The 23,417-nt window shown below is 43.5% G+C and overlaps 2 protein-coding genes across 2 annotated transcripts; one reads left to right on the top strand and one right to left on the bottom strand.

Annotated features, from left to right (window-relative positions):
• The first annotated feature begins 14,265 nt into the window (after positions 1–14,265).
• On the top strand, positions 14,266–19,987 carry LOC117858745 (OPA3-like protein). The gene is made up of 4 exons (XM_034741874.2): positions 14,266–15,612; positions 18,336–18,470; positions 18,848–18,934; positions 19,484–19,987. Exons 1-4 carry the CDS (start codon positions 15,484–15,486, stop codon positions 19,628–19,630), a joined length of 498 nt encoding a protein of 165 aa, XP_034597765.1. The 5' UTR covers positions 14,266–15,483; the 3' UTR covers positions 19,631–19,987.
• Positions 19,988–20,693: 706 nt separating this feature from the next.
• On the bottom strand, positions 20,694–23,100 carry LOC117858737 (rac-like GTP-binding protein 7). The gene is made up of 7 exons (XM_034741866.2): positions 22,869–23,100; positions 22,673–22,760; positions 22,179–22,288; positions 22,011–22,074; positions 21,733–21,797; positions 21,489–21,554; positions 20,694–21,108 (listed from the first exon to the last, which is right to left on the bottom strand). The coding sequence occupies exons 1-7, from the start codon at positions 22,965–22,967 to the stop codon at positions 21,007–21,009; spliced, it is 594 nt and encodes a 197-aa protein (XP_034597757.1). The 5' UTR covers positions 22,968–23,100; the 3' UTR covers positions 20,694–21,006.
• Between the last annotated feature and the right edge of the window lie 317 nt (positions 23,101–23,417).

Here is a 23,417-nt window from a genome sequence, read left to right on the forward strand (position 1 = left end):
TGAAGGACAGGCGAGTTATGGATAGAGAAAGTATCCGTCAAGGCTGGTGCACCATATGGAAGGTCCATGAGATTGGTGAAGTTCAGCATTCCTTGTCCGACTTGCACCTTCGGCCTTTTGCCCTTATTATTCTGATTCGAGCTATGTCCCTGACTTTGGGCCATGTTCTGCGGACAGTCCTTGGCAAAGTGATTCAAGCTCCCACAAGTGAAACAGCGATTCCCATTGCCAGGGCAAAGCGGTTGTGGAACATTCGGCCTTGGGCCCTATTGCTAGAAATCAGGGAAGTGAGGAGCTCCCTGCTGCTGCGGCGGCCTGACGCCCCATCTGCCCTGTTGCTGAGTCCTCTGAGGAACTTGTAGTGGAACTAGTCTAAACTTCTAAGCAGGGGCACTGGGAGATGGCATCGGGGCCTTCCTCTTCTTGTCGGCCTTGAGGGCCATGATGCAGTCCTCCTAGGAGATGGCTAGATTCACTAGCTCATTGAAGGTATTCACCTTTATAAGGTTCAGTCTCTCCCAGAGTTTGAGACTCAGGCCTCGGCAGAAACGATCCCGCTTCTTCTCGTCCATGTCAGCATGACAACCAACGTACTTACACAGGTTGTTGAAGGCCTGGGCATACTGCAACACGTTGAGCATGCCCTGGGTGAGAGCGAGAAACTTGTTCAGCTTCCTCTCCAACAGACCATCAAGGATATGTTGTCCCCTGAAGGCGTTCTTGAACTCCTCCCATGTCACCACATGGTCAGCGGGTAGCATGGCATGGTAGTGGTCCCACCAGAGCCACGCAGCTGCTGGGCTGCGAACTTCACCTTGTTCTCATCGAGGCAAGGCAAGGTGAGGAGCGTGAAATTGGACTCAACAGTCCGGATCCAAGCATTAGCGTCGAGTGGCTCCTCTGTTTTGTTGAACAGAGGGGCTGGGTTGTTGGGATCCGAGGTAGGCTACACTAGCGCAAAATAAAATTTTTCTACCGTGTAAACCAGGAATGACTGTTGCATACGGATCACGGGATTACCACTAGATGCGTAGATGCGGAAGTTGATGAAGCGTGTTGGGGCAGTGTAGTCGATCACACGTCGACGTCGAGCAGCTCCTCAGCAGCTCGTCCACATCCAGCAGCGTCCTCCTCGTGCACTGGCTCGTCAGGTTCCTCATCGTAGCTCTTGTGCGGCAGCTCATCTAAGTCCTGCAAGTGCTGCAGATGCAACACCTCCAAGGTATCCACATGTGCGAGAAGGAAGCATCGCAAGCCGAACTGCTAGGTCCGTGAGTTGCAACAAAGGCGAGGGCGTGGGAAAGGGCACGGCTCTGGTTCGGCCAAAAAGGGTTAAACCCTAGGGCGCCCCCAACCCCTCAATATATAGGGGTTCCTAACGGGCCTCTAGGTCCGAGGCCCATTAGTACAACTAAACCTAGTCCAATTCGGATCAAATCCTCATTAGGCTTCCAGCCCCTTAAGTGTGTGACCCTATAGGTTTGTATACGTATAGACATGGCGCGAGTACTCCTACTCGCCCAATAGTTGGTAGCGGCCTCTAGCAAGACATGCCAACTCCTATACGCACACGAAGATCATATTAAATGAACCATCACAACATCACGTACATGTTATTCCCTTTGCCTCATGATATTTGGTCTAGCTCCAAGCTGACCACTCTTTCTCGATGCTGTGATTCGGAATCCCTTTCTAGGTTAACTCTTAACCTCACATAGTATGGCCATGCATTTTTGAATCCGATCACTCGAGGGGCCTAGAGATATCTCTCCCAAATAAAGAGGGACAAATTCCATCTTCACTAACCATGCCTTACAGCATGCTTCTTGACAAACCTGAAAGTTACCTTTATAACTACCCAGTCACGGTGTAGCGTTTGATAGCCCCTAAGTAAGTCGATCCACATCTTGAGTACATGCGACAATCTCAGGTCTAAGGACAAAGCGTACACATTGTGTAAAGAGAGAACTATGTAACTCGCGTTGGGTCAGTCCTAGCACATGTCTCTACACATGGCCACATTATTAGTTTGACATCTCCATGTCCATAACTTGTGAAACATAGTCATCAACTAGTACATGTGCTAGTCTAATATTCATGTGTGTCCTCACATGAACTCCGACTAGGGACAACTTTTAAAATAACCATACAAGTAAAGAGTTTCACACACAATTCACATAATTGCAGATTAATTCAAGTAGCCTTTAATGGATATTCAATGAACACAATATAAATCATGGATACAAATGGAATATCATCATTTCTATTATTACCTCTATGGCATACCTCCAACAGTCTCCCACTTGCACTAGAGTCAATCTAGAAGATATCTAATACCCACAGCTCTTATGTGGGCATCATGCTTAGCTTGCGGGAGAGGCTTTGTCAAAGGATTGGAAATATTTAGATCCGTGTGTATTTTGCATATCTTGATCTCACCCTGATTCACGAAGTCTCGAATGAGATGAAATCGCCGCATTTCGTGTTTGTTCTTCTAGTGATTCCTTGGCTCCTTTGCTTGCGCAATAGCTCCATTGTTATCACAGTAGAGATTCAATGGGCTGGAAGCATTCGGGAACACACCAAGCTCAATAAGGAAATTCCTTATCCAAACACCCTCCTTCGCAGCTTCCGAAGCCGCGATGTACTCAGCTTCTGTCGTAGAATCAGCCACCGTCTCTTGCTTGGAACTCTTCCAACTAACAGCACCACCGTTTAGCGTAAACACAAATCCTGATTGTAATTTTGAATCATCTTTGTCGGTTTGGAAACTAGCATCGGTGTAACCTGTTACAACGAGTTCCTCCTCACCTCCATAGATGAGGAACATATCTTAGTCCTTCTGAAGTACTTAAGAATGTTTTTCACCGCCGTCCAGTGACTCTCACCCAGATCAAACTGGTGTTTGCTTGTCATGCTTAGTGCATATGGCACTCTACTCATGCGATCCCGCTCATCAGTGGTCGAAGGACACTAAGTCTTGCTAAGGTGTATGCCATGTGACATAGGCAAGAACCCTTTCTTTACCTCTTCCATGCTGAATCGTTTCAACACTTTATCAATGTAAGTATCTTGGCTTAATCCTATAAGCCTTCTCGATCTATCTCTATAGATTTTGATGCCCAGAATATATGCTGCTTCCCCTAAGTCCTTCATTGAAAAACTATTTTTCAGTGAGGTCTTTATGGACTCAAGCATAGGAATGTTATTTCCAATCAGTAATATGTCATCCACATATAAGATTAGAAATACTAAAGAGCTCCCACTAACCTTCTTGTAAACACAAGCCTCTTCTTCGTTCTTAATGAAGTCAAATCCTTTAACGAACTTACACATTTTTCAAATAAAGTTTCTTGCAAGTTTTATTCAAAAAAGGTGTTTACGACTTGTTGCTTTCTCTAGGTATGCTTTTCTAGCTTTGATACCAGCTGTGGCAGAACCACCCAAATTAACCTAACTAAAGTGTACTCAACTTCACCTCACATGCGAACCGATACTTTAATTAAGTCAATATGGTAGTCTGTCAGGTTATACCCGATAAACCACTTCTTTCAGATCAAAACGAAAAGCATGCTCACACGAAGACGACTCTAGAGATTACAACAATCCAGTCAATTTAAACCATAGGTCCCACTTTAATTATTACACCACAATAGTTCCAAAGTGCATAAAGTAACTTGTTCATAGTTTGAGCAGCGGAAATAAAAGGGCAACTAAACGTTGGAGCAGAGATGTCATGGTGAAGCCTGCCATGTCATCGGTTACCACGATCCTCACCGACCAAGGACGGGTCCTACTTGACCGTCCAACCCGGAGGGAGCTAGGTTGGCCAAGTCAAACTAGCAGCACATTCATCGATGTCTACCACAAAACCTGAAAAGATAAGCCACAAGCAAGGCTGAGTATACTAATACTCAACAAGACTTAACCGTCGGATGGTAACTACTCCACCAACTTCTAGACATGCAAGGCTTTTTGGCTGAGGGTTTTTTTTTTGCCAAAAGCAGCTAAGATTGATCCTTACTTTCAAGTTTTAGCATCAGGTTCTAGTAGATTAACCAATCTAGGTAAGCACCTGTTCTAAGCAACCAAGTTGAGCAAACATTTTATTCCAAGCATGATCATTAAGATAATCATTCTCTATTTCATTCTTACTCAGTGCAGAAGTGGGTCAAGTAGTCTCAAACTGTGAGAGGCAGACGATTTGAATCGAATTTTTAAACCATGCAAGGTGAACCTAACCCCACGACATTGCGTACCACGATGGGTCAACACATGTCAGCCTCCCCATCAATCCTCAGGCACGTCTTAGGGCCACTTCCCTTGGATACAATGCCCCACGGTCCCGGACGACGCTGTACCGTGACTGCCCTTGTACCCACATGATGCATCAGGGGAACTAAGTTCCAGAGAGTGGGACGGGCTGCTCACGTCCCGGTTCAATCAAGTACTAGGCTTCCCCATCCAATACTAGGTATGAGATTAGTACTTTCAAATACTTGACCATAGCTCTAAACACATTTCAACCTTAGGAACTTTTCCTAGACAAACAGGGCAAATTCCACCAAATCAGAACCAAAGCCAGACCCCGTCCATCATCCTTATGGTTGCAGCATAAGTAAGCAAGCAACTCCTATAACTCGCGAGTGATAGGAAATCACTCGACTTTTACCGATTCCCTATTTAGCATAGCAACTACATGACTTAACATACTAAAATTCAGCACATAGGTACCTAGGATCATGCAACTAAGGTTTCAAGAACCTCCTATGAACTTAAATGCACAAACATAAGTAGCATAGATATCGCATGAACTTTAAAATTAGGGTTAGGCTCTTGGGCCTGCCTTCATGCTCTAAGTTAGTAGGGAGCTCATTGGATGCCTGGTTGGGCTCTTTCTCGACCTCAACATTGTGCAGCTCAGCAGGTACTTTCTCGATCGTCAGGAGCAGCTCGTAAGTTTCGTCTACGAGGTTCGCTTCTACACGAGATGCATATGCAATAGTTCAAGATTTCACGATTTCATATACAAGATGCATTTCATGAATTACTGCAGAAGTGTAAATTGCATTTTGACCACATTCACCTAGATAAGATTCCCAACGTTCATTTTCTTCATGAAGTAAGGTGTGTTGTGATTTAAAACCCGGGGTTGACTTTGATGGTGATTGTGTACACATATAAGGTTTTAACAACTTAGACTTCACAAAAGAATGGTGGGGTCACTCTAGGGTCACTCAAGGTTCATTTGGAAAGTTATCCTATTTCTGAATTTCTGAACAACCTAGATGTACATTTCCCATTTTACCCTTCTCATTCATTATTTGTTTTTATTCCAATTGACTAGCTATAACTTCAAAAATTGTTTCTGGTTGCATCAGGTGTGATCTGGTGCTGGAAATTTTACAGAGGCTCCTTATCATTGTTAGTGGGCTATTGTAAAATTTAAGACTCATTTGATTTCTACAAAAATCATCAAAAATAAAACAACAACCTATGGCAGATTTCATATAACTATTTTTAACTCAAGTTTCAGTGGTAGCTTGGCTCTGAAATTTTTACAGTGGGTTCTCTATGTTCAATAGAGGTTACTGTAGTTTTTCCATGATTTAATAAGAAGGACATCTATTTTCCATATTTTACTCTTATTAAACCATGCGCACAAGTTTAAGCAAGATCAATCATGCCCCCAACACATATGAAAGGTTCGAGGGCGCAACGAGGGGCTCACCTCGAGGGGTTGCGCTGAAAGGCTCGAGGGCGGAGGCGGCTCGACAACGGGGTTGTTGTAACGGCGGGAGCGTGCTCTGTTTTGGCGCTAGCGGTGGTAGTGGCGGTCGAGGGAGCGCTCGGGGAGCTGTGCGGGCGCATGCACTATGTGGTGGTAGCGTGTGCTGTGTGGCGGGGGCGCGCGAGTGGGCACCGTGCATCCATTGGCCGTCGAAGGTGCGCTGTAGAGGAGGGGGATGCGCTCACGAGCGGGTTGGGCGAGACGGCGCTCGAGCCGTCACCTCCTAGCTGGCGGTTGGCCAGAGCAGCTGCGCCAGGGGCATGACGCCGCGTGGTCATGTCGCGGTGGAACGCGCAGTGACCACGTACCGAGCAGCAAGGTTGGAACGCCGTGGCGTGCAAAGTGGCAGGTTTTGAGAGCCACGGCTTGGGGAGATTTTGAAACTAAACTCAAAATTTTTCAAATCTAGAAGTTATTGGCCTAAGTTCAAACTACAAGTTCTATAAAAGCCTCATAACCAAAACTCTGCTAGATCAAGAGATAAAAGATTGAAAAGTTTGGAGGAACGCCGGTTCAAAAGAGTTAGTTAAATTTTGGGATTGAGTTTGAAATTCACTGAAGTTTAACCCAATTTTTCAACCTCTTCCACTCCAAACCAGGAAAAAATCAAATAATAAAAGTTGTTTTTTTTGAAAAGTTCTATAACTTTTGTATTGACAAAAAGTTAAGCTATTATATAAAAAAATTTGAATTTATCAACTGCCCCCTATTAGTGCTTTTTAGGGCATTTTTAGCCATTTAAGGGTTTGCAAACTTAATTTAAATTTGTCTTTTGGATTTTTGAGATGTTTTCTACATTTCCATCCTAGTTTGGGTGTTTTTTACACTTAGCTTTTTTTTGACCTATTTTGACTTTAATTTGCCCCTTTTGTGAGTTTTCAAAGTTCATGTGCATTTGAATTTCAAACATGCAAGGTTTAAGTTCTAACTGTTATTTGCGACTCTTAATTGCTCGAATTAGCCTTTTAAGGAGCATACTAAAACTAGGGATGCTACAGGAATGAGGCCTTTGCCAGCCATGGTGGTGAGCAGGGATTTCTGGTGTGGATCTTGGTGGGTTTGATGGTGATGAGAGTGGAGTGAATGAGGAGAGGAGGTAGATGAGATTTTAAAGAAGGATCTCCTCTCCTGTGATGCTCAAATAAAAAAGGACACTGAGGGACAAGTCAAGGAAGGTTGGAGGAGCATCTATGCGAAGGCTAGGAGGCAGCAGTGCTTAGACTAGTTTGGCCAATCCAAGGGTTCGGCCGAACCCTCTTGGGCTCTATTGGGCCTCCCATTGCTCGTGTGCGTGCGTGCAGCAGAGGGGAAGGCAGAGAGAGTGGGCCCAACCACTATATGTGCTGGGACTTTGGTAAAAGCTAGGATAAACCACTTGATTTGATTGGCATCGATCGGTAATTGAGGATAAGAGTATGAGTTTATTTCACTCGATTCGATCGGCATGGCCCCTGTGATCCCTTGACCATGAAGGATGAGTCATACAGACTATGATATTGTGGTCAATATCGAGGTATATTCCTTAGTGTATACGAAACACCTTGGATGTTACCTTGATACGGGAACATGATGGGCTTCCTACGATACCTCTTTCGGGAAGTTGTGGTTGAAACAGACGAGTCATTAAGAATGATCCTCCTCTTTCAACCACTCCTCCCTGAACCACCCTCAAGACATGATCTCAAGGAAAGTTCAGAAGGTAGCCCTGTAAGGCAGTTCAGTGGTAGGACTCGCACGTAGCACTCTTTCCCCAAGATTCCTGCGGTTCAGGAGAGGTATTTTCAACAGGAATTTAGATATAGTCGAGATGAAAGCTCGAACTCTGCTGACGATAATCCTCGGTTGCTCAATGTACTCTCCTCCTAATGGGGCATTGTCATGCAGATCAACCAGGGGAGTAGTTTCTTGGATATGCTCCAAGATTTCCTTCCCCTCTATCGGATCCTTAAGCAAAAATGAGCCTTCGAAGAGGGCATCAAGTTGCAGGCCAGCATCCTCCAATAATCCTAACTAGAAGTGTGGGAGAAATAGGTGGTCGGGTATGGATAAGAATGGGTAAATCTCCATGAGGGTGGAGAAACGAGCCCATGTTGCACCTAGTGATTCCTCCTCTCACTGCTTGATGCAGAGGACCTTAACTCGCAAAGAAGCGATGCAGGATAGAGGAAAGAGGGAGAAGCACAATCTAGCCCTCAGCTCTTCCCAATTATTGATCACAGTCTCTTCTAAGCGAAGGTACCATTTTCTCGCTCTCCCTGAAAGGGAAAATGGGAAAAGCTTCTTCTTAGGAGCGTCTTGTGTCAAGCTGGATATTCTCTGGCAAGAACACAACTGCTCAAAATCTCGTAGGTGATGGTAGGGGTTCTCATAGCTTAACCCCGAGAAGGAATTTTCCTGAACCAACTCTATGAGTGAGGGATGAATCTCATAGCCGAACGAGGAATTGGGTTCCAGAAATAATGGCTCTAAAGACTCACCCCGAAGGATCAGAAGGTGTGTATGAGCATAACGTTCCATGGATAGCGGGGTAGATGTAGAAATAAAGAAAAAACAAAAAGATACGAGGACCACTAGGTTCGTAGATAACAGCAACCATTCCCCGGCAACGGCGCCAGAAAGCTTGTTGGGTATTTAAGCAATGCGTGAATGAATCCACAAGCGCACGAATACCATTGTAGCTTTCACCTTAGAGTATTAATTCCAAGGGTATCGAATCTAGGGGAAGGTGTGTGTATACCTGCGACTCTAGTATCCATGGACAACCAACCAAAGATAGGTGAGGGTAGAGAGGATTCCTATGGGTAGTAGTTAAAGGTCGATCTCTCGGGTTAGAATACTCACTTCGGGCACCGGCTTACCATGAATGAGTCAGGCGCATCCGGCCAACAGCTCTACACTATATCCAAACATGGAGGATTACGAAGGACCAATAGGTTGTCACCACCTACGGCCTACCTCTACGGTCCATGGGATATAAGGCAAATGAAGGATAACCCTTAGCCTAGACACCACGTCTATGCTACTGATTACTATTGCAGTCTAGCTACATCTGTCGACCCATAGCAGACATACAGCACTCCGTATAAATACAGAGCGACGAACCCACGAGTAAGAGAATTGATCTTACTTATAAATAAGTACTGAACCAAAGAAAGAATCACGAATACTCACTTACTTAACTAAAAGGAAGCAAGCATCCGTAGAGGTACATGCCCGGGGTAGAGTGGTGAGGAACTCAGCACTCCTCCGAGCCACTCCCTCTCTCTCTCCATATCCTAAGCACTAGCCTAAGCAAGGCTTCACCATGGAGCTCTTCTCTTGATAGGAGTAGAAGTGGAGTTGGAAAGTGTTGGTGGTGTTGTGTATTGAAATGAGACCCCTCCCCTCATATTTATTGGCTCTTAGGGTCGATTCCTGAAGGGAATATCCAGAGAATCTTCCACAACCACCTTAGGGACACCGTCAACCACTGCCACACGTCAGTTGGAGACGAGAGGAGGTAGGGGTGGTTCGGCCGAACCCGGCCGACCCCCTACAACCGCCTTTCACACCGCCTTTGCTCTAGGTCTCTACCCTGTGGGTCCTCATGTGGGTACAGGTTGCTTGGCGGTGAATGTAGTCGGTTTCCTTCCGATTGTGGGCCCATGGATCCGCATGCTTGCTCCTTATTGGTTGAGAGTGTATTTCCTTGCTATTGAGGTGTGTTTTCTTCTTTAATGGACCTGCATACAAATATTCACCAGCACTTGTGAAATTCATTAGTAATAACTCTTACTATTATTGTTGATGCTCATTCTTTATGTATTTATGCAGGAGTTGACGGTGTAGATTTGGTACTTAAGAGCCATCAACACCTACCTCTACAACCCCTGGGGCACACGTCAAATAAAGGTAACCTCTAAACTAGATACCGTGTCTACACTATCGATTATTACTTTACCCGCGCACAAGAACATCCTCTTCATCAGGGGTCTTAGATTAAAGCATTCGTTAACATAATGAACGATGATCACACGTAAGCAATAAAGAGCAGAACTTACTTAATCAAGAAGCTTAACTACCATATGGAAGTCCCGAACACTTACTTAAAAGAAGGCAAGCATCTTTCAAGGTACAAACTTGGGGAAGAGTGATGGCAGGCCCAGCACTTTCCCAGACTACCCCTTACTCTCTCCCTATCTCTAAGCACTATCTAGGCAGCAGCACTTTGCCTTCGAGTGGTGGCTCTAATTCTTCAATCTTGTGTGTGTAAAGTAATCCTACCCTCTCCTTATATAAGGTCTTTAGGGCAGTTTTGAGGCAACAATTATTCGGGAAGTGACAGTAACCATCATTGGGGAAGGCATATAGAGGAGACACATGGACGGCAGTGGCGAGAGGCAATCAAGGTGGTTTGGCCGACCCTTGGCCACCGCCTCTCGACCTCCCCTTCGGCGAAGTTAATGTCATGTGGGCCCTGACGCGTGTAAGCGGTGATGGGCGTCAGTTTCCACCCCTGAAGTAGGCCCATGGATCTATGTGCTTCCTGTAGGGATACGAGGTAGGCTATGCTAGCACAAAATAAAATTTTCTATTGCGTATACTAGGAAAACTGCTATATATGGATCACGGGATTACCACTCGATGCACTAGTGCGGAAGATGTAGAATCGCGTCGGGGCAGCGAAGCCGATCAGCGTAGTCGAACACGTAGTCGATCACATCGACGTCAAGAAACTCCTCAGCTGCTCGTCCACGTGCAGCAAGGTTGTCCTCATGCCGCGGCTCGTCGTGCCTCATTGGCGGCTCGTCGTGGCTCGTCGTGGTTCGTCCAAGTGCTGTAGGTGCAACACCTCCAAGGTATCCACACGTGTAGGGAGGAAGCGTCGCAAGCTGGACTGCTAGGTCCGCAAGTGGCAAGAGGGCGAGGGCGTGGGAGGTGCGGCAGATGTGTTTTTGGCCAAAGGGATGAAACCCTAGGGCGCCCCACCCCTCTATTTATAGAGGTTCCTGACGGGCCTCTGGATCCGAGGCCCATTAGTACTTCTAAACCTGATCCAACTCGGATCATATCCGAATTGGGCTTCCAGCCCCTTAAGTGTGTGACCCTATGGGTTCGGATATGTATAGACATGGCCCGAGTACTCCTACTCGGCCCAATAGTCGGTAGCGGCCTCTAGCAAGATGTGCCAACTCCTATACGCACACGAAGATCATATCAGATGAACCATCACAACATCACGTACATGATATTCCCTTTGCCTCAGGATATTTGGTCTAGCTTCAAGCCGACCGCACTTTCTCGATCCTGTGATTCGAAATCCCTTTGTAGGTTAACTCTTAACCGTACGTAGCATGGCCATGCATTTTTGGATCCGATCACTCGAGGGGCTCAGAGATATCACTCTCAATCAGAGTGGGGAAAATCCCATCTTGATTGACCATGTCTCACAGCATGCTTCTTGACAAACCTGAAAGCTACCTTTTTAACTACCCTGTCACGGTGTAGCGTTTGATAGCCCCTAAGTAAGTCGATCTACATCTTGAGTACATGCGACAATCTCAGGTCTAAGGACAAAGCGTACATGTTGTGTAAAGAGAGAACTACTTCTCGTGTTGGGTCAATCCTAGCACATGTCTCTACATGTGCCTACATTATTAGTTTGACATCTCCATGTCCATGACTTGTGAAACATAGTCATCAACTAATATATGTACTAGCCTAATATCCATGTGTGTCCACTCATGAACTTTGACTAGGGACAACTTTTAGAATAACCATACAAGTAAAGAGTTCCACATACAATTCACATAATTGCAGATCAATTCAAGTAGCCTTTAATGGATATTCAATGAACACAATATAAATCATGGATACAAATGGAATATCATCATTTCTATGATTACCTCTAGGGCATACCTCCAACAGTCTCCCACTTGCACTAGAGTCAATCTAGAAGATATCTAATACCCACAGCTCTTATGTGTGCATCATGCTTAGCTTGCGGGACAGGCTTTGTCAAAGGATTGGAAATATTTAGATCCGTGTGTATTTTGCATATCTTGATCTCACCCTGATTCACGAAGTCTCGAATGAGATGAAATCGCCGCATTTCGTGTTTGTTCTTCTAGTGGTTCCTTGGCTCCTTTGCTTGCGCAATAGCCCCATTGTTATCACAGTAGAGATTCAATGGGCTGGAAGCATTCGGGAACACACCAAGCTCAATAAGGAAATTCCTTATCCAAACACCCTCCTTCGCAGCTTCCGAAGCCGCGATGTACTCGGCTTCTGTCGTAGAATCGACCACCATCTCTTGCTTGGAACTCTTCCAACTAACAACACTACCATTTAGCATGAACACAAATCCTGATTGTGACTTTGAATCATCTCTATCAGTTTGGAAACTAGCATCAGTGTAACCTTTTACAACGAGCTCCTCCTCACCTCCATAGACGAGGAACATATCTTTAGTCCTTCTTAAGTACTTAAGAATATTTTTCACCGTTGTCCAGTGATTCTCACCCAGATCAGACTGGTGTCTGCTTGTCATACTTATCATTGCATACATGATAGATCCAATAGCCGAGGCATATCAAACTCTACTCATGCGATCCCGCTCATCAGCACTCGAAGGACACTGAGTCTTGCTGAGATGCATGCCATGTGACATAGGCTAGAACCCTTTCTTCGCCTGTTCCATGCTGAACCGCTTCAACACTTTGTTAATGTAAGTATCTTGGTTTAATCCTATAAGCCTTCTCGATCTATCTCTATAGATCTTAATGCCTAGAATATATGCCGCTTCCCCTAAGTCCTTCATCAAAAAACTATTTTTCAGTGAAGTCTTTACAGACTCAAGCATAGGAATGTTATTTCCAATCAGCAATATGTCATCCACATATAAGATTAGAAATACTACACAGCTCCCACTAACTTTCTTGTAAACACAAGACTCTTGTTCATTCTTGGTGAAGCCAAACCCTTTGACCACTTCATCAAAATGAATGTTCCAACTCCTAGATGCTTGCTTCAATCCATAAATGGATCTCTGAAGCTTGCATACTTTTCCAGCATTTTTTGGATCGACAAAACCCTCCGGCTGTATCATATACACGTCCTCAGTTAGGTTTCCATTCAAGAAAGCTGTCTTGACATCCATCTGCCATATCTCATAATCGAAATATGCAGCTATAGCTAGAATAATCCGAATGGACTTAAGCATCACTACGGAGTCTAGTGCTCTCTCAGGAAAACCTGTGAAAGTAGTCATCAACTAATATATGTACTAGTCTAATATTCATGTGTGTCCACACATGAACTCCGACTAGGGACAACTTTTAGAATAACCATACAAGTAAAGAGTTCCACATACAATTCACATAATTGCAGATCAATTCAAGTAGCCTTTAATGGATATTTAATGAACACAATATAAATCATGGATACAAATGGAAAATCATCATCTCTGTGATTGCCTCTAGGGCATACCTCCAACACTTCCCTCTAATTGGCTGGAGGTGTGTTTCTTCCCTGGTTGACTGTGTTTTCTTCTTATTCTGATAATTAATCACCTGCATACAAATATTCACCAACACTTGTGAATATTGTTAGTAATAAACTCCTACCACTATGTTTGGTGCTCATATTTTTTATCTTTTATACAGCAATTGATGGTCAGATTTGGTAGTTAAGGACCGTCAACAGTCGCCTATCAAAAGATATAGCTATGTGCAAAAAAGGGATATATATCCAATAATAAACAAGGTCTTATCAATTTTGCTCATGCTGAGGGACTTGAATTCATTTTCTTTGATCACACCATTCACACCTTCCTCTCTGATACCTTCGTGGCAACCACCTTCGGCATTATGCCTTCTTCACTCTGATCATCTAATGGGAAGAACTCTCACCACCGAAGGTGATTGACCCCGTCGTTGATCGAGGGTCACACCTCGCCTTGTTACTGTGTCATGATCCAATCTGTCACCTTCACTCTTGGACCTCCTACCTACATACACTAAATAGATGTGGTTCATACTTTGAAAGTTCAAATGTTCAACCAAAGGTAGGTTCTCATATCAGCTCAAGGTTTTCCCCTTGTAGAGCACCTCCGATCCTCTTTATAGTGCCCTAGAATGGCAACCTTCCGAGGTGGCAAGCAATTTCCACAATCCCCAACATGGACGAAAGGTAGATGGCAAGTCGTCTTGTGTTGAGTTGTCTTGGACTAGATCTGATCTCTCTTGCGTACTCCTATAAGCTATAGTGTCCGTTGTTTGTAAGGTAGATCAGCCTATAGAGTTGTTGTAAGGTAAACGACGACTCTTCTTGTTTCCAGAATTTCCACAATCCCCAACAATTTGTTGGCATATTCCTTTTAGAGTCATTTCTTCTATAGTGTCCGTTGCTTGTAAGGAATATCAGCCTAGTCACATCCGATACTCGATAACCTACTTATTTGGCATTCTCATTAGCCCTTAAGCTCACCTGTCAAAAGAGAACCATTCCTACTAAGGGTACAAATTTTACCGACCAGGCCCTCCATTTTTAGAATTGGGGTGGTTCCTGCTTTTGTAGAACTCCGGTGGTTCTGCTAGTAATAAAGAGCAGATCGCATATATGTTCCTATTTGATTGTACGCATTGCTACACGAATTGAAGTTAAACTAATTCTCAAACAAGGTAAGTTTATTCGAGACTTGGTGGTCATCTTGTCTTCTGATTTCTTCAATCAATGTCTCAAAACTTTGTACTTGGGACTTTTTAGTCGGGTACTTGTATATCTTGTTACTTGTATATCTTGTCCAGAATTGTTCTAGTCCAATACTTTGTTCTTGTATATTTTGTCCAGAATTGTTCTAGTCCAATACTTTGTTAAGAGCATTCTCCGAGAGTTCTGTGCTCAGTAGTCAGCTGTTCAGATTTTTAGTTCAGGACCTCAAAAGTCGGTACTCCTAAATTAGGAACCTTTCAGAGGTTGTGTTCGGGTTCTGCTGGCAATACAAAGTCCCTTGAGATACGTTCCGTCCATGAATATAAGCATTTTAGAATATTGACATGGTCTTCAATACATCACTTTGACCAATAATATCTATAAAAATAAATTACTTCAAATAGAAAGAATTGCCTAGTCGGTTTCATGATGAATTTAGAGACATCATTTATACATTAGTAACCTTTATAATTTTTTTGCTATTTATAATGGTTAAAGTTTAAAACTTTTAACTTCTGAAAAATCCAGAAATACTTATATTCGTGGACAAAGGGAGTAGATTTGTAATAACAATTTGAATACATAGCGTAATATGTTCTAGATATATCATGCAAAATATATCATAGCTAATAATTTCATAGTTTTTACTGCCATTTACTGAATTGGTGGTATTTGAATTTATCTCCACGGTTATACCTATACGTTTTTGGAAAATTCATCATTCATGACACTTGACCGAAAAGAACGCGGTTTGGCAAATCGGGGGGAAAAGTAAAAAGGGTATAGCCAGCCAACAAATCGGCTGCAGAACTGAAAGACCCGCTCGGAATCTCCCAATCCCGGCTGCCGATCTCAACGCCGGCCGGCCTCAACCCCAAGCAGTAAAGGCCTCAATAGCTGCGATCACCGACGTTCTCCCTTATTCCGACGACGGTAAGTGGGCGGAAGGCGAAGCAGAGGAGAAAGCAAGCGCCAGGTAACCGCCGCCGGAGGAGGGGAAGATGATACTCCCGGTGGCGAAGCTCGGGACGCTGTTGCTGAAAACGATGTCGAAGCCCATCGCGACCAGGCTCAAGACGGAGGCCAGCCGCCACCCCAAGTTCCGGCAGCTCATCATCAACCTCGCTCAGGTGCCCTTGCTGCCCACCCCCCTTTTCTCCTTGCGGCACCTCAGTGTACGGACTGGATTTGGCAGCCGTGCAGGGTTTGAGGTTCTGAGCTCTGTGGTTGTCTGATTTAGTTCAGCTCACCAGATCCTGGACCGACGGCCAAGGAATAGGGGGTTTAGCCATAGTAAATCTTGGATACTTGTTCTTGTTTAGAAGCTGGTTAGGCGTTATTCAGATCGTTTTTGCTAGCTTGTACCTTGGCTGGTGCTCATTCATCAAATCTTGGATACTTGTTCTTGTTTAGAAGCTTGTTAGCTGTTATTCAGATTGCTATTGCTAGCTTGTACCTTGGCCCGTGCTCATTTCTTGACTTTCTGGCCTGTATATGAGGGATGCAGTTTGGTATCTGAAGCCATTGGTACTGGTTAAGGGCATGGTCAACTTATGCGGTTACTAAGTTTGAGTTGGATCCAGAACATGATTGCCCGAAATGTTTTTTTTCCTAACCTCTTGAGTCTAGACTAAGCAGCATGTCCATCAAAGGTTTGGAGTATTGGCAGTTACCAACATTTCCATCTTTATGTGCAAATTTGGAAGCTGAATTGATCACCTCATTTCAGAGAGACCGTCATTTGAACCCAGCAGTCCAGAATATAGAAAGAGAAAACAGACAAGAATTGTGGTATCTGTATAATTGTATGATTTTAGTGTAGACACTAAAATGAGCTGTGCTAAGGTATTTGAATGTAGGAGAGTTGAAATATAAAATAATTTCTGCGAAAATTAAGTCAATGTAAAACAGTGAGGCCTTCAATTGATCGATTAGATATTAGATTCCTAATCCAGAAACAGGAATTGTTCGATTGGAACATGCTTTATATGAAAGAGCCAAATGATTTTGGAGAGAAATGCCCAAAGGAAAATTCCATGACCTTTGACATTGTGCTTAATTTTCTTGGATTGTGCTAATTGTTAGATAATTGCTCAGCCTAAGCTTCTCTCTTCCTTTTGCCAAGGTCAATGGAGCAGGTAGAGCTCCATGCCCGGTAGTGGGCTACTGTCTGCTGTATGTGGCAGCAGTGCCATGAGTAGAGGGCAGTATGCCCTGTCTTGTAGATAGTACAAGTAGTTGGTAGTGTAGTGGGTAGATACACTCATGCTTTTGTGTTCTCTACATGGACTTGTGGCTCTATAAAGAGTAGATGAGCAGCCGCAGCTCAAGTCAGTTCTGCAGCACCCAATTTGTGCTCTCAGTTCTCACCTATCCCCTTCTTCTACCTCCAACCCGTGTGTGTGTGGTGTGTGTTAGTGAGTTCAGGGAACTCACCTCTGCCATTGCCAACACTAATTCTATTCTTTTGTTCCTTTGCTTCAAGGGACTACTAAGGAAATTTTCCATAAAGGAATCTATCCTGGTGAAATTTCTTTAAAACTCATACATTCAAATAGTTGAACATGAGAAGTTATCTGCTTTACTGGGTTTCCAACTTGTTAACCAGAACAACATGAAGATGTGATAAAGTCATAGTTCCATTTCTCACCAATTAAAAGTAGCATCTAGATGGTTGTTTGGGACCTTCAGGTGGCAATCCGCTCCAGGGACCATGAAAGTTTTCTGGGACAAGCGTTTTCAGTCCAGAAGATACAATTTCAATTAAATCGGGAACACCACTTTGTATATTTTTTTACTGCATAGAAGTTGGCAACTTAAAACAAGTACCAGCCTGGGATTTTTATCATATGCAGTGTGCATCTTCTTTATCTGTCCAAACCTTAAATTTGATGATCTAGAGAGCTCATGTACTAGTGGATTCACCTGCTGCCATTCAAGATGCTGGAACTAGAGTTTAATCTAGCCAGCAAAACACATAAAGATGAATAATATATGGCTTTCAGTATTACTCGGTAATTTGCTGCGTGGGCTGCCGGGAAATTACACAGTAAAAGAGATCATGTTCTCTTCTCTGTTCTTTAAATTCTTCTTGCCTAACTTTCATTTCCTACATCATCCAAAGAAACAACAAGTGCAAGCTCTCATAGGAATCGTTCCGTATGTTGATCGTTCGTTTTTACATGATGTATGTGGAGATTTCATGAACGGATTGATGTATTAGTCTTGCTCTGTAAATAACACACAGCAACAGTATATATATTAAAATATTCAAAATTTAAATTCCAGATTGACTGTTAACTGTTGTCAGCCCTCGCCCCATGACCAGCTCTTTCTTTTGATGGGAACATTGGACATAACAATAGAAAATGGCAACTGAATAACAGAGAGATTATTTCATGACCCACTGGTTTGTTTTTGTAGATTGACCTGGTGTGGTTAAACAGAAAATCAAATCAATTTGGGGATAGAAGCGCACTCCGTGCACCATAAACTCAAAATGCCTGATTGTTAACAGAATAATTTAGAAAGTTTGATCAGTATGCTAGTCTGAGTTAGTGGGTTCGGTGAATAATGGGTCATCGATGTCCATGCCATAGAGGAGGGGAAAATAGATGGGCACATGGAAAGCATCACCCTAGCCAATTATGGCTTACCTTACCTTGTTTAGATGCTTTCGTCACCTTACTTAGCTTGTGCATTAATCCCGTGCACTTAATAGCTTCTGAATTAAAATAAAACACTGTTTTACACCCTTCCACTCAAAATTTTGTAATCTTATTTTTTTTCTTTGCTATTATTTTATTTCATCACTTATTTACATAGCCTTTCTGTACATATACTCCTTTTGTAGGCAAATCACCGCATCTCCACAAACATCCAAAGAAGAGTCTATGGTCATGCAACTAATGTTGAGATTCGACCGTTGAACGAGGAGAAAGCTGTTCAAGCTGCTGCCGATCTTATTGGGGAGCTCTTTGTTTTCTCGGTATTCACCATGTCAAAGCTAATTTATTCTAAAACCTGCTACATGCTTTCCTTGATTCTCGTGATATTCATGAGTTATTTTTTTCAATACTCACTTTTTCTATTATGATTCTGCAAGTGCAATGCAAATCTATAATTTATACCCGACAGCCCAATAATATACGTTGTGCTTATCTACAAACTGGAAATACTATTGAGAGTTCGAGACAAACAAGAGTTATATTCTCAGGAATTTATTTCACTTAATGTATTTTTTCTCCTCGAATACGCATGAGATTATTTCACTAAAAGTATTTTTTTCCTCAAATACGCAGGAGAGATTCGGTATTCGTTTTTGTTTCGGTCATCTTCTAAACTTTAGCAAACCTTGTGTAGTAGGTTGCTGGAGCTGCCGTAATCTTTGAGGTGCAAAGAAGTGCAAGGTCAGAGGCCCGGAAAGAGGAGGCTCGAAAAAAAGAAATTGAGGTAATAGCCCTCAGATGTCCAAGATTAGTATATTCTCTATTTCTCCACATGTTCCAGCTAATTGAATAGTTATACATGATGATCTTGAAATTGAATCCCAAAATGTTTCGCATAATTTCTTGCTGTGTGGAAACATCAAATTTATCAACCAAAAGAAGCAACAGCAGTTGGTCTGTCTAAATGCTTGGGAACATTTCCGAATGAGCCCTTGAATAAATGTTAGTTACCTTGACTGAAAACTGCTACGATTTAGTAGGCTGCTTCTTTTGTCAAAACAGCAAATTGACCTTAACTGATTTGGAACAAACATCCCTGAAGGCATCATGATTTCCAGGTTATCCAAATTAATCAGAACCGCAAGGATTGAGTAAGCTGTGTCTAAGCTTAACATGTCATATTTTTACTTTTGATGAGTATAACATTGAGTTCACATCTTATAACAGAGTTATTCTAGTCTTCTGTTTTTGCAAATATTAGCTCACTAATCTGTGTTGCCTACTAATGTCAATAATCCTAAATTCTTATGAGGATGTTGTCTCTATCTTGAAGGCAATAAGGCAAAAGGAGGATCAGCTGGCTGAGGAGATACTGAATATGAAGCAGAAGCTTAGTGAATTGGAGCGCTTTGCCAACTCGCAAGGTCTCTCTGGACTGTTCAGGAGCAGCAGCGTGCCAGACCAAACGAAACCCACATGACCAGTTTGTTTGACTAGAATAAATTTACCGCTTCATGGCCAAAACTCTAACCAGGTGAATCAAAAATACTCCTGCCCAGTTTCTTGAAGCTCCCACCATATGGGTCGCATGTGTTATCCCCAATGACCATTATGGGATGATCCCGTCAATAGGTCTTTGGGGTTCAAAAGATCGGAGTTTCTTTTTCTGCATTTATCAACTTGGTTCTTGCAAGTTGTAAATGTGAGAGATATAACACCTCGAATTTGTCGTGGAAAATCGCTGCCAAAATGTTTGTAGCAACTCCCATTCAGATGCCATCATTGTGGAGGGTTCCTCTTCTATGCATTGATTCAGTTTGCCGCTCTTGTGTACCAAGTTTTTGTTTTCGGTGCGGAAAAGGAACCATTATATATGCCTGGAAGTAGAAGTTCTGGAACCAAACTAGGGATAACTGCGCTATTTTTTATTGCGAAAGTACAGTTTTGCAGCCTATCAAACTATCCTAGCAGCTGCTTGACACCAAGATAATTACAATAATGTAAAAGCAAAAATTGTAATGTGGTAAGTAAAGAGGTGAGCAAAGGGGGTATAAACTTGGCACTATGATTTATTATATGGTATCGATGACTATAAGTATCACTTTTAGTTCACGATGGAGCATCCACTGTGGATTATGCTCCGGATGGCACATCCACCAACTTACACTCAGGTGGTATCTTTAGCCACAAAGGCTTGGGCCTCTAAATCCTCGTACACGGTGCTTGCCAGCTGCCACTCCTCAAAACAGTCTGCAAACTACTGTAGCAGCTAGACCAAAAAACCTTGCCACTAGCAGTAGACTTATAGGCATGCAGCTTAAAGATAGCCAAAGAGAACTGTGTTTGGTAAAACGTTACACCTGGGAAATAAAGCTGTACGTCCAATACGAGGATAGCATAGGCCTTTCTCTCTTGCCTGATGTATAGGGAAGTTTGTGCTGTACCAGATTCCTTGCAAAGAACCAAACACATTGTGTGCCTTCATGAGAAAGAAAGGCTCCACACTGCAGTTGAAGCGTACAAGTTACAACATGTCCAATCAATGAATGAAAAGTGGTAACCAATGCGTTAGATAAGTTCCGATACAGCAGTCAACCGTACATGAAAGAGCCAAAAAAAGACAAAAGTGCCCATACTACGAATGTAAGCAGTAGATTCCTAATCACTGAATGCCAATATGAACCAATGCAAGGATTCATTTGTAATTAACACACAGATAGTAATATTGGCTACAAGCCTACATACACCGGAAGCACTGGGGCTTATCAATTTGAACCCACACAGGATCTAGCAGCAACACAACACGAACGCAAGCAATAGAAATGCAAGAGCAACTCCATGTTGTATACTGCCGACTCATAGGATCCAGCAACTCCTCTGCTTCCGGGCGCTCTTCTTCTTTGGCTTGGGCGGGCACAGCACGACCTTTATCGCGGAGTCGAACACCGCCTTCACATTCTGTTCCATCCATGGAGAAAATCATCGTTACAACCAGATGTGATAGATTAAAATCCAGTTAAAGCTGGTTTCAAACAGCAGAATCAGTCTGGTATTTTGTTCTAACATATTCGATTTCTCCCGTTTTCGGATGCTTTTGCAAACTTTGGTCAGGACAGCACAGATATTCAACGTTTTATAGTTTGCATTTGGTCTCCGTTGCTTCCTTTCTTCTCTAATCGTCTTTACACCAACAAAAGCTATACGCTATGGTGTACGGATGAATGTAATGTAGCTGTACTAAACTGCTAACAACATCAATAATGTTTTCCCTGCATCATCAGACTACTAAAGTACTACTGCTACCAACCAGTAGTGATCAGTCCATGTCCACAACATACCTGTTGCGTCTTGGAGCTGCATTCGATGTATGCAGCTGCGCCTATCATCCTTTTCAGCTCCTCGCCCTATTACATGAGAAGAGCAGAACGAAATTAGGAGCACACCAATCTTTGCGCTTACATGCGTGACAGATGCCGCAACCGACTGCGGTGTGGAGAGATGTAACATTTACATATGGCGCGTACGAAATCGCATCGGTGGGCACACATGTTGGATGCCATTATGTATGTTTGTTGAACTTGCCTGTGCAGTAGTGATAGGGGCTAAACCAGGGTGGTCCAGGAAGAACTGCTTGTCCTCACGCAAGTCTGCAAGTACTCCTTATCAGTTTCTGTGACATGTTCTGGTTTTGGTAGGGTTCATAAATTATAACTTCAAAAGGAAGCCTAGTTTCTTATTCAGCAATGGTAATTGAAATGTGCTTCCTATTTTTTTTTCTGAAAATGCAATCAAACTTAAAAAGGGAAAGAAAACCTGAAGTTTTTTCTTTTCGTCAGATGAAGTATGGGCTGTTTACTTACCAAGTTTTGTTCCAACTAACACAATCGGCACATTTGGAGCATAATGCCTTAGCTCTGGTATCCACTGCTTGTTGAAGAGGAAGAAAGTTCCAAAAGTTAGGTAAAGTGTGTTAAACAACAAAACAGAGATTTCTCCACAATTCATTTAGGGAGAAAAAAAAGGGTCACCTTCTTGTGAATATTCTCATAGCTCGCTTTGCTGATGAGGGAAAATGCTAGCAGAAAGACATCAGCCCCTCTGTAGCTAAGAGGCCTAAGCCTGTTGTAGTCCTCTTGTCCTGCAAAAGGCCAACCAAACTGTAAGAACACCACCGTTATTTTTGTACCATCAGAAAAAAAAAAGGTCGAAGGAACACTTTTCCAATTATGGGTTTAAAAGGGTAGCATTTGTAATCGCCTATAATTAGTCCTGACGTAGCAATAGAATCTGAATATAAGGTGGGCCTCCATGATCATTTCCTCTAATTTATGAGCTTTCGAGAAATGAACCAGGAGAAGGAGCTATTTGCCACAAATAATCAGGAAACTCACAATCCTACTGCCGATTGGAAAACACATGACACCTCTTACTACTGTAACAGGCTACCGAAGAAATGTTCCGAGATTTCTGAAATCTAACACGCCGATACGAAGATACTGCAGGTCAGTCAGTCCACACGTACCGGCGGTATCCCAGAGGCCGAGGTTCACCGTGTTGCCGTCGACGACGACGTTGGCGCTGAAGTTGTCGAACACCGTGGGCACATAATCCTGTCCACCGTCAGACAAGAATTCTCAGAGGCCAAGAACGCGCATGGCTTGCCTCCTCGCAGCTAGCAGGAGGAGGCCGCAACCAAGAAGAAAAAAGATCTCACTCACCGTGGGGAAGGTGTTGCTGGTGTAGGAGATGAGCATGCAGGTCTTGCCGACGGCGCCGTCGCCGACCGTGACGCACTTGATGAACCTCGCCGTGCTCATCGTCGCCCTTCCTCCTCCTCAGCTCCTTCCTTCCCTGGCCTGTTGTTGTTGGTTGTGGTGGATGCCTGGCTCTGCCTGCCTGGTCTCGGTTGGTCTGGTGGTTATGGGCAGGTGATGCAGGGCTACCGATACATATATATTTATATATACAGACACACGCGTACATTACATATAGTTGTCTTGGACGGCCTTGACAATTACTCAAAGGATCATGCTGCGATAAAGGGAGAAGAGCAGCAGGAAAGGAAAGCGAAGCAAGCAAAGGGACAGAGTGGCCTTAGTGGGCATTCTGTTGGCTGGCCTAAGTGCTGCGCTGTGTGCTGTGCAGTGGGGCCTTGGCCCTCAACTGAATCCCCTCAAGACGAGCAGCTGCGTGCTGCGGCGGCGGATGATGAATCATGCATGCGTGCTTCCTGCGCATCGCGCCGCGGGGACCCACCAAATCGGCCG

The sequence above is a fragment of the Setaria viridis genome, chromosome 1 (genome assembly GCF_005286985.2).
Source record: "Setaria viridis chromosome 1, Setaria_viridis_v4.0, whole genome shotgun sequence".
Classification (NCBI taxonomy): domain Eukaryota; kingdom Viridiplantae; phylum Streptophyta; class Magnoliopsida; order Poales; family Poaceae; genus Setaria; species Setaria viridis.

What these genes read in the sequence shown, in the direction of transcription:
- LOC117858745 (XM_034741874.2), top strand. Translation starts at nt 15,484, where the DNA reads ATGATACTCCCGGTGGCGAAGCTCGGGACGCTGTTGCTGAAAACGATG. An exon ending in GGGAGCTCTTTGTTTTCTCG is followed by an intron (nt 18,471 to 18,847) that starts GTATTCACCATG and finishes CTTGTGTAGTAG; the next exon opens with GTTGCTGGAGCTGCCGTAAT. An exon ending in CTCGAAAAAAAGAAATTGAG is followed by an intron (nt 18,935 to 19,483) that starts GTAATAGCCCTC and finishes TCTATCTTGAAG; the next exon opens with GCAATAAGGCAAAAGGAGGA.
- LOC117858737 (XM_034741866.2), bottom strand. Translation starts at nt 22,967, where the DNA reads ATGAGCACGGCGAGGTTCATCAAGTGCGTCACGGTCGGCGACGGCGCC. An exon ending in CCAGCAACACCTTCCCCACG is followed by an intron (nt 22,761 to 22,868) that starts GTGAGTGAGATC and finishes GACGGTGGACAG; the next exon opens with GATTATGTGCCCACGGTGTT. An exon ending in GCAGCTCCAAGACGCAACAG is followed by an intron (nt 21,109 to 21,488) that starts GTATGTTGTGGA and finishes TGGATGGAACAG; the next exon opens with AATGTGAAGGCGGTGTTCGA.